This window comes from Hydra vulgaris, chromosome 01 (assembly GCF_038396675.1).
Source record: "Hydra vulgaris chromosome 01, alternate assembly HydraT2T_AEP".
In the NCBI taxonomy this organism is placed as follows: Eukaryota; Metazoa; Cnidaria; class Hydrozoa; order Anthoathecata; family Hydridae; genus Hydra; species Hydra vulgaris.
This window is the reverse complement of record NC_088920.1, coordinates 29,414,606-29,426,149: the sequence shown is the minus strand read 5'-3', so window position 1 is coordinate 29,426,149 and position 11,544 is coordinate 29,414,606. Positions and strand designations below refer to the sequence as shown.

The following is an 11,544-nucleotide window of genomic DNA, read 5'->3' as shown; positions in this document are numbered from 1 at the left end:
TTCTGTTAATACTTTCCTATTTGTCTCTCGACTCTCTTCTAAAGCACCTGCTAAGTCAATGTCATCATCATGCCCCCTCTCGACCATTCCATCAATGTTGTCTGCCGTTGATATATTTGCAACACTGTCTTCTCTTTCCGTGCAATAAAAATCAAGTTTTGGTAATTTTTCCAATTCTTCTTTTTTTTGTTTTTTAAGTTTTCTTTTATATGCTCCACTCAACGTTTTTGATTTTTTTAAACAAATTCAAATGTCGCCATCTCTTTTTGTATTTGGATAGCTTCATCTCTCATATCCTTTTTGTTAGGTTTCAGATTGATTTCACTCAAAGCTTTTAATATATCAATATAGCGAACTTTAACAACTATTAAAGACTGTAATCTACCGGACCAGCAAGTCGGGTACAGCTTTTTTAAGGTAATCTCTGACTCGACGTTTTTGATTTTTTCACTCAACGTTTTTGATTTTTTTAAACCATCCATATTTAAGTAGGGGTTAGATACAAATATTTTTTTATAATTTACAAAATCTGTCTACAAATGATCAAACAGGATGCGCAAAAATTATTAAAATGTGAGTGCAAAAAGTTAATTTTGATTAAAATTTATTAACAAGATACAGTGGCTACGTTTACGGATGTCAATAATTTATTATCTAATTTTACCAAGATCTAGTGGCTACAGTTACGGACGTTGATCACTTAAATCCAATTTTGACCACTGATCTCAAAATAATATTATTTGAGATCAGTGATTTTGACATAATTTTCGAAAAAAATCGAAGTAACTTAAGGAAAAGGGCCCCTGGCAAAAGGCTGTGTGGGCCCCTAGGCATTGCCTACTCTTGCTATATGGTAGCTACGCTACTGGGTACACCTCATAATACCGATATTTATTTTTTTACCCCGTCAAGAACTTCAAGCTGCAGGGCTTGACAGGGTTTAAATCCGCCTCTGTTTAGAATTAAATTAAAAAATTAAAATTAAAACATAGGCCTTTGCCGTTAAACAAAAAAAAGGTCCAAATTGCCGATTTATATTTTATTTGTATTTATTGCTTTCGAATTTAAGATTGAATTAAAGATGTCCTAGATCACATGGCATTTATTTTATTGATATTCTTTTTACTTTTAATAACATTATTTTTAATATGGATTTACTGGGTAAGAAGCTACAACCTGAACTTTGTACCTTCGCCTTTAAGATTTCCTCTATTTGGTTGTGCTTTGTTTTTGAAGAGTGAAAGCAATGAACTTTTTAAACAAGTTCGTAGGTTTTTTTCAGAATTTGGATCTGCATTCTGTTTATGGATTGGCCCTAAACCAGTTTTAATGACAGGAAATATCGATCATATACAAACAGTATTAAAAAGTCAGAAAATAATCACTAAAAGCTCGTCCTACACTTTTCTTAATGAATGGCTAGGAACAGGGCTTTTAACAAGTACCGGAGCCAAATGGAAATCCAGAAGGAAAGTTCTTACAAAAGCATTTCATTTTTCAATTATTAATAGTTATGTTGATAGTTTTTATCAGAATTCAGTTTCGCTAAACAATCACCTTGAAAATCATTCTGGAGTACCTATTAATATACAAGCATTAATGAGTTTATTTACTCTTGATATTATATGCGAAACAGCTATGGGTTTTAAACTAAATTCCATGAAAAATCTGAATTGTGATTATGTAAATGCTGTAGAAGAGGTTAAAATTCTATTAATTGAACGCCAAAAAAGTCCATGGTTGTGGAACAAGTTTGTATATAAACTTTTTTCATCTGGGAAAAAATTCTACTCACAACTTCAGATTTTAAAATCATTCACAAAAAAAATTGTAAATAAGAGAATTAAAAGTTATTCTTTGTCTTCAAATGGCTGCAAATCTTTCTTAGATCTGTTAATTGATGCTTATAGTCAAGGCAAAATTGATTTGGAAGGCATTTATGAAGAAGTTGATACATTTATGTTTGCAGGGCATGACACAACTGCTGCTGCTTTGAGTTATATTTTTTTAATGCTAGGCACTCACCCAAAAGTGCAAAAAAAGTTACATGAAGAAATTGATACAAATGCAAATATAAATTCTAATGAAAATTTATCTGAAAAAATAAGGAAAATGGAGTATCTTGACTGTGTAATCAAAGAATCTTTAAGGCTTCATCCTCCTGTATCAGTCTTTGGACGTATCTTAGAAGAAGATACTATATTCAGCAATCATTTGGTAGGTAAGGGTGCAGATATTATTTTGTGTCCAGAAACTTTGCACACTGATCCTTTATATTGGGAAAATCATAGATCTTTTATACCAGAACGATTTTCTAATGTTGAATTTGCATTTCGCCAGCCATATTTGTATATTCCATTTTCTGCTGGTCCCAGGAATTGTATTGGTCAAAAATTTGCATTGATGGAAATTAAAATTGCTATATTTGTAGTTATGTCTAAATTCATTGTAACTGCAGTTGAACAAAGTTTATGTCCAATGGCTACATTTATCCAAAGATATGAAAATGGAGTTTTGATGCTGTTTGAGGAACGAAAAAAAGGTTTAATTAATTTTTAACATTTTTTAATAATAAGAAATCTTCATATTTCTTTTATTTTTATTTTTATTTTTGTTTTATTTATATTTTTATCTTTATTTGTATAAATTAAAAACTTGAGTGTTATTGGTTCAAAAAATACACGAACAATGCAGGTTGTATATCAGCAGTGTTATCAATGCAAATCTTACCTGAAAACCCAAAAACAAATCCTGAAAACAGTGTTAAAAATATCATTTTAGCGTCCTTGTTTCTGCGTTTGCATGGTTGAACAGTTCTCATAATACTATTTCTCCAATAAACATGATGAACTTTCCTTAATTTAAGCTTTTTCATGTCATCTGTAATGCACTCTTTCTAATTTTTTCGACTTTATCTCTACTTTTTTCAGCTGAAACACTCTAAACACATTTGTCTGGATCTTCATGTGTTTATATTCAATGAACTATTTGTCTTCAACTAATCTTGCAGAAGTTATTTTTGATAAAGATTTTAAAGCTTGTAAAAAGACTTTCAATGTTTTGGAATAAATTTTATTTAAAATTGATTTTTAAGTAGAACTTTGTTGGTTGTCTTCTGATTGCATTTTTGACCAAGTTTTTATAATAATGATTTACTCTAAATCATTAAACACTTTAAAACATAAACTGAGAAAGCATATTTTTAATAGCAAATTATCACATTTGTTCATATTTTTGTTATTTTTGTAAAAGTAGGTTTAAATCTTATGATTGTTATTTTATGTATGTTTGCATAGCACTACTTCATTTTGTCATCTTTTCTTATTTTTTATTGTTGTTACTGATAAAATTTATGAAGCCGTTTTCTTTCAATCATCTCTCAATATAGGCAAAGAAAACTTTGTTATGACCATTGAGTGCTCATTCTAAAAGCTCTAGTAACATTGATCTCGCTAAAACTAAGGCTAAAACTTTGGTCTTATGCATTTTTTTACACAGATTGCTGACTTGCAATCCTGCAGGCTTCAAGGCAATCCAGGCAATCATAATTACTTATCTTAATTGACCAACTCTTGGTTCTATGACATTCCTTACAATTGAGTTTTACCATTTTCAATCATTTTAATAATCTGACATTTAAGTCATTACTCTTTACTCTTCTACAGTTTATTTACAGACAACATTTCTGTCACAATCAAAAGGCTTTGCTCAAGTTATTATTGTGCTCTATTACTATTTAAAGTTTACTTATTGAAATATTGTTTTCTATTTTTTAATTAATTGCCAAAATTATTGAATTTTTTTTTAATTAAGAATATCTAATTAAGATGGAACAGACAGCAGATCTATAACATTTTAAAAAAATATTGTAAATCTGCTGAACTTTGAAATAAAACTCATTTTTATGCTCATTTAATTTTTACTCTGTACACTACTCTACTCTTTTTTTATTTCTACCATTACATATTTTTCATTTGTCTCTACCACTACATGTCACTTATTTGTCGTTGTATAGCAGCGATTTCCAACCTTTCTGATGCTGTGACCCCATTATAACATTGCATTATAATTTTGCAACTAAATGTTATGGTATTTGACTTCTAAATATCTGATTTTATTTATATTTTTTAATTTATAGGCACCATATTTTTTTGTTACAAAATTTTTTATAGTTGATTTATTATAAATTATCATCAAAACAATTATGTATTGTGTAATATTTGCAAATGAATAAAATGTTTACATTTTAAATATTTTATAAAGCCTCAACTTTAATGTTTCAATTGTGTGCGATTCTTAATTGTTTTGTGTATTGTTATATCATTATATTGTGAACAAATCACAAAAAGTTGTTCACTGTGCAAAGTACAAATACATGCACAACAAGCTTGAAATGCTTGTTTCACAAAGTTATATTGTTGGAAAAGGAAAAAAGCAGGTGCAAAACGATCTCAGACAGAACAGGGTATGAACAGGGTACTACATGAATTTGGTAATAGACATTGAAGTGAAATCATTTTTCGCTGCATTGCTGGTAATAAGTTTAGTAAACATCTTTTGTGCACTTTCAGAAATATTTTTAACTCTGACAATGAATGGACTTTTAGCAAGTGCAAATGTGTGTCAGGTAAATTTAGAAACTGTCTTGAAATTCCTTCTTTGAGAACTTTAAAGTGTCCTCTGACAGAAAGTATTGTTATCCTCATTGTTTATGTTGGATGTCATTTTCCTCAAAGAAAGCAGATAAGTTAGACAGTATGTAAAAATTTAGTTTGCCAAAGTTAAAGATTCTGTTTGAATACTCGGATCTTTTCTGGCAAATCCTGGCATGTTGCATCTAGGCCTTGGATGATAAATTCTATTTGTTTAAAGATGTCAACCAAATAAGCAATTTTGTGAAGTTGGGTTTTTTTGCCAAACGGTGCTTCAAGGTGTGGTTTAGATATTTGATTAAAAAACGTTTTTAATTCATTCACGAAGATCAAAAACAAGTTTTAAAACTTTCCCTTTCAACAACCACCTCATCAGTGTGAAATGACACAGTATTATTAGATGCATCCAATTCGCTGCAAAGTTTTATAAACAATTGGTATTTAAAGCACCACTTTTTACAAAAATCACACCACTTACAACGTTTTTAATTTTTTGTTGAATTTTTACAACATTTTTTATTTTTTCATGTTGCTAACACTTGTTGATAAATAAAACAGAGAGTTCCGATGGCTTTTGATGATTCATTTATTACCAAACATTGAAATCGAGACCTTCATCCTATAATTGCTGAAGCCCTGTCTGTGCAAACACCAAAAACATTTTCCCAATGGATATCATGATTTTGAAAAAAAGACCACATCAAATACATCGTGTGCAGTACAGTTGTGGTTTCAAGTGATTTGCAAAAAGGAAACTCATCTTTGAATTCGCCTTCATTAATATAACTCATGTAAACCAGTAACTGAGAGGATGTTGCAACATCTGTTTATTTATCTAATTGGATGCTAAATAGTTCAGAGAAGCAGATTTCATTGCCTGGATTAACTGCTTTAGAATATCAGCAGACATGTCACCAATTCTTCTACTGATGGTGTTATTAAACAAAGATTGTTGTATTCAATTTATTAACAAGTTCAACTCCAAGCATAACTTGAACAATGTCTTTTGTTGCTGGCAACAGTAGTTTTTTTTGGCAATGGTGTGAGCTTTCTCGGCTTTTCCAATTCTGAGAGCCACCTTTAATTTTAAAGCTTTAATAGTTTCTTCACATTAGTGTTGGTACTGGCCACCCAAATCAATCTGCTTTTCTTGAAACAGTCACCTTTGTTCATAAATTACTGGACATCCTTACCTATTTAGTATCAAAAAAGCATTACAGTTTGTTGGGCTTCATGGATTCGGCTGACATAATTTGGTTGCAAATAAGATGTTGTGGCTTTTCAATTCCAACTGCGACTATGAATAAAAGATTATTTTTAAAGTAAAGCCATACCTTAACAATTAATTACTATCTTTTCTAGTTTTCCTCAAACTTATATACTAAAAATTGTAATAAAACTTTTTTGTTTAGTTGTTTATTTAGTTATATAATTAGAAAATATAAAGGATTTGTATGAATAATTTTACTACTAGATAAAAATTCTATTTTGCCACAAACAGGATGTTTTTTTATTTTATATCCCTAAGTACTTATTTATTGTAAAATAGTTTTGTAAAAAGAGGTAAAAATGCAAGAAATGAAGTGTCTAAAATTATTAAATTATTAAGGCTCCTTACATCTGTCGAATGATTCATAGTATTGCACGTTGCTTTGGTGTAATAAAAAAAATAGGAGTATTGCTTAAAATAAAAAAGGAGTATCGGTTAAATTTAAAATAACAAAATGAAACCACTGGTTAGAGTAAACAAATTGTTTTCAGAAGGTCTAACAGCTGTCCTTGGCAAATTGTTAAGTGGGTTTCTGAGTCAGAAACTCAAATAACTTTTCAAATATTATGTTCAATGTTTTCAGAAATTCTGATTATAATAAAAAAATCATAATTATTTTTTAACAAGATCTTCAATATCTTCTTTCCCATACCAAGTTAATATGGTTAAATTGTTATATTATGATTAATGATTTTATACTTAAAAAATGAGTTAAAAGAATTTCAAGTTTATCAAATGACGGTTACCTGCCATTTGATAATGCTACCCAGGCAGTAACCAACAGATGATATTTGCCATAGTTATTTAAATTAGTCAATGTATGTCACTTTAAATATATTTGAAGTAGTACAATTAATAATATAAAATTGTTAATAAAGTCTTAAATTACACTGTCCAACAATATTTTATGCATGCAATGTAAGGCATGTATCTAACATAAAATTTTATGAAACTTCTCTGGTGGTTTTTATGTAAGATGAATTTTTTTGTTTTTTTTGTATTAGCCTTTTAGTATTTTTTTGTATTTACAATCTGTATTTGCCTGCTATTCACCTGGTTTGCTTTTTTAATTTATGCTAATAAAACTAGTCAGTGTTCATATCAACAGTTCCCATATTCGAAAGCTGTATGCTACTTAATTTGATACAAAAGTAGCTACTTGGGAATCACAATATTGTTGCACTAGTTGTTCTTCACTACTAAGCAATTTTTTTTTAATACTGATTCACTCCCAACAAGGCTACGAGCAACCACTGTTAAGTTGGGAGTTACTAGAAATTAAGAATAGAGCTATAGAGCAAGAAAATGGTTGGCAGAAGACTTAAAAGTTGAAGGTTGTATGATTCAGGAAAGCATAAAGATGGGAAAGAGTTCCAAAGGGTTGAAATGCGGGAAAAAAAACTAGATGAATAAAAGTTTTTGGAGTATGCAGGGATAGATACAGTAAAAGAATGAGACTTTGATGAATGACGAGTCAAGTGAGAATGAGTTTTAGTTGATGGAACTAGAGATGATAGCTCGTTTGAGCAGCAACCATGTAATATTTGTGGAAAAGAGAAAGAGATGCCTTTATAGCCATGGGAAAGAGGCTCTAGCTTAGCAGATAGAGCGGGTCCAACTACATTTACAATGCATTTTTGGACCTTGTCTAAAAGAGGAAGAGCATCATTAGAAGAACCAGTCCAAATATGACAACAGTTAGAAAATGGAATCAGGAGAGAGAAAATGCCGAGCACGATAAAGAGAAGCAACCTTAGCAGATGCTAATTTAGCAATTGATTATATATATGATTTCCATAAAATGTTAGTTGTAAACGATAATCCAAGAAGACATAAAGAAGAGGGCTCAGTAAGAGGGTTACCATTCATTTATTTGGAATGTCGACAATACTGCAATAGTTGTTTGCAGTTAATGACTAAATTTTGTTGGGATTAAAATTTTCAAGCCACTGCAAGCATCAATCTGTTACAGAAGTGAGATCAGATTCAAAATCGACTGCCTGTTCTAAGCAATCGAAAAAAAGAAGACTTCTTGTCATGACAAGAGTATAAAGTATCAGTAAAAAGAGCTACTTTAGATGTAAGGTTGTCGGGAAGATCATTAATGTAGATAAGAACCAAAACAGGACCAAGGATAAAACATTGTGATAGCCCAGAAGTTACTGGATATAAAGAAGAGTGTTGGCTTTTGAGGATGATTTTAATTAAGCGGTTAGATAGAAATGATTTGAAACCTCAAACACTTTCCCATATACACCATTTGAAACAAGTTTATGGAGATGACTAGCATGCCAAACTTTGTCAAAAGCCTTAGATATGTCAAGAGCAATAGCCCCAGCCTCTCTGCCTTCATCTAATGCACTATAGAATCTTTCAGTCACAGTAGTTAGCAAGTCAGCTGTAGAGCAAGAGGATCGAAAACCGTATTGATTGTCTGACAGTAAGTTATTTGACTCAAGATGGGATGCGAGAAATTTGTCTACCAAAGACCCAAAGACCTCGCTAATAATAAAAAGAAGACTGATCGGGCAATAATTGGAGGGGTCAGAATTTTCACCAGAGTTTATGAAAATTTGAACAACAGATGCCATTTTCCAACAGGTAGGAAAACAAGACTCAGTCAAGCACTTATTAAACAATTTAGAGAGAATTGAAAAGAGTTCTGGAGAACAATTTTGTAAGACTATGACAAGAATGTTGTTTGGACCACAAGCCGTGGAAGAGTTTATTCGAGATATGATTTTAGCAATGGATGCTGGAGTGATTTGAATATCTAACAATGGGTTAACCTGTTTAATTTGAATGGAAAGAAGAGAATGGCCATAAGGTTTAAGAGTTGAATTAAAAAAAAAGTTCTTTGCAAATAGTTCTGCCTTATCCTTGGGAGAAGTAATAAGATCAGTCCCATGAATGAGAGATGGAATGTTAGACCTACCTTTGTTAACGACGCTGTTAAAGATTTTCCAAAAGTCTGTAGAATCTAACATCTGAGAGTAGAGATAAGGTACAAGATTTAGAGAACTAAGAAAAATGGAGCTTAGCATCTGACAGCACCTTTTAAACTTGATTTTTTGTAAAAAGTAGTAACAAAATAATATTGTTTACAGTGGACAATTAGTTTTGAAACTGCGACAAAAACATTGCCTCGCATACAGAATACCAGAAAAGAGCATTTAACTAGGAAGTTCTCTTTCCTTTCCTTTTACAAAGGTGCAAAACATGCTCAGAGCTCACTTTGAACCTTGGATCTCTTGCTTCTAAAGCAAATGCTCTAATTTCAGACAGTCTTTTTATTTTAGATTGTTAAACTTTTATGTCAAATTTTCTAAAAATTATTACGGGGTCACCATGTGCCACCATGTTAAGTGTTTAATAATGAATGGCCTAATTAGTTAGACTAATTATAATTTGATAGATTTTAGCCAGAATTTTAAACACTTTTAGTACCTATTACCTGCCAAAGTCATCATGATCTAAAGTAGATAATTGACCATCGTTTCTACTTGTGTTGAAAGTATGTGCTCAGAAATTTTATAAAATAACATAGATCTGCCAGTCACAAGCTCTTACAATATAATAAGTTAATAATAAACTCATAGCATTATTACTAATAGTACTCATCAGGAAGATTTCTGGTTGAACTTCTAATTTTAACTACTTATATATATATATATATATATATATATATATATATATATATATATATATATATATATATATATATATATATATATATATATATATATATATATATATATATATATATATATATATATATATATATCTAAGTAGTTAAGATTGTTTTTAAGTACTTTATAAAGAAAAATAAACGTCTTCCCCCTCCATTTAATTATTTCGAGCTTATTTCCCCTCTCACGTATTCTAAAAGAATTTTATCTCCTTGTAGATTAATTTTGTAGATTGTAGACTGTTTATTACATTCTATATATACATATACATACACCCTATTTATTGTACTCCCTCTTTTTTTCCGCAAAAAAAAGCGGAAAGAGGTTTTTTATGACCTCTTTCCGCTTTTTTTTGAGAAGTTTGAATTTAAGGCATGTAATATATATTAATGATTTGTGTGTTTTTTTTTACTTCAGGACCGTCTGAGCTATTTTTAAAGAATAGTGAAAAATGTTCTTTAGAAGGTGTAAGCGCATTACGTAAAGAAGAACTTTTGGGTTTAAAAGTTTGATTTTTATTTAATTTTTCAAAATATGCACGTGTACATTTCTAAAATTTTTATATATTTTATTTATAAAATTTGTGTAGATATATTGAAATAAGTTATATATTCAGTTTTTTAAATCAATCTTATCGAACCGTAAAATGCCTAATTAAAACTATAGTAGGTCGTCAAACCCCGTCTACTATGTTTATCATTCTGTGGCGTTGGCCCTTATACAACGCAGTATTAGACATTTGAGTCTCAAAATGGTACGACACGAAACGGTAAAAAAAAATTGTTTCATTACCAATACGAAGCAAAAAATTAATTTTTTAATTTTGTTAAAACGGTGCAAAACGATAATGATCGGTTTGTATCGTGTCAAACTTAGCTGCTGAGAGACTATGAAAAGTCACAGATGTCTACATATTGTAATAAAAAGGTCAAGTCCCCGGGAAATTTTAACTACGATTCGGAATAATTGTATTCTAAAATCGTTGTTTTTTCTTTAATAAGTTTAATTTTTAAAATTCTTATATTGTATTTTGTTTTTTAAGTTCCTTTTTTAAATATTATTTTTGATAAGCTTAAAAACTAATAAAAAAAAAGTTTTTATAAAAAAAGATCATATAAAAATTGTATAAGTTTTTTGTTTTTAAAATTTGTTTTGAGTTATTTTTCAAGTTTTACGTATATATGTAATATTGCGTTTTTTTAAGAGTTTGTCAATCTTTATAATTTTTTTTTCAATTTTTATAATTTTTTTGTTATGTTATTAGTCTTTCTTTTTTAAATATTGTTCTTTTTTATTGTTTATTTTTTTAATTTTTGGTCTCTATATTATTAATTGTTTGTTTGTTTTTTGCTTTATTTGTTTATTTTATTAAGGTGTCGCTTTAATGATAAATGATAATTGAAATTTTTCTTTTAAATTTTTGTATTTTTTGTCAAAACTATCTATATACGTATACACATTGTACGTTTGGCTTATATAACTTGCTTTTTATATATACAGGTTTAAAAGCTTAAGTTTTTCTCTTTTAACATTTGCTAAATTAGCATAAGCTTTATTAGTATTTGCATCAGTTAAAATCTGTTATCTTCTAGGGATTTTATTCTTCAAAAGATTCTAGATATCGGAAATATGGCTTTATAAAATTATTTGCGAAAAGTTAAATGTGCCTGGTGATTTCGCATATTAATAAAAAATACAGTATAATATACTTCGTACTCTAATAATGCTTTAACTTCTATATGGAGGGAAACCAGTTTAAACTTTTAAATGTGTTCTTTGAAAATAGTGAAAATCTTTATTTTCAAAGATCCGAAAATAAGCACAAAAAAAAAAATTTATTATTATATTTGACCTTACCAACACCGTAAGTAGGTTTGTTTTTAAGTTCGCGATGGTCCTTACTATTTCATAACTTATATCAATTGCAGTATAG

The 11,544-nt window shown here is 29.5% G+C and overlaps 1 protein-coding gene across 1 annotated transcript; it reads left to right on the top strand.

Moving 5' to 3' along the window:
* Positions 1–680: 680 nt before the first annotated feature.
* Positions 681–11,028, top strand: LOC105845269 (cytochrome P450 4V2). Its single transcript, XM_065787861.1, has 2 exons — positions 681–2,542; positions 10,029–11,028. Exons 1-2 carry the CDS (start codon positions 1,096–1,098, stop codon positions 10,121–10,123), a joined length of 1,542 nt encoding a protein of 513 aa, XP_065643933.1. The 5' UTR covers positions 681–1,095; the 3' UTR covers positions 10,124–11,028.
* Positions 11,029–11,544: the final 516 nt, after the last annotated feature.

Coding starts and splice junctions, on each gene's coding strand:
- LOC105845269 (XM_065787861.1), top strand. CDS start 1,096: ATGGCATTTATTTTATTGATATTCTTTTTACTTTTAATAACATTATTT. Junction 2,543..10,028: donor GTTTGAGGAACGAAAAAAAG/GTTTAATTAATT, acceptor TTTTTACTTCAG/GACCGTCTGAGCTATTTTTA.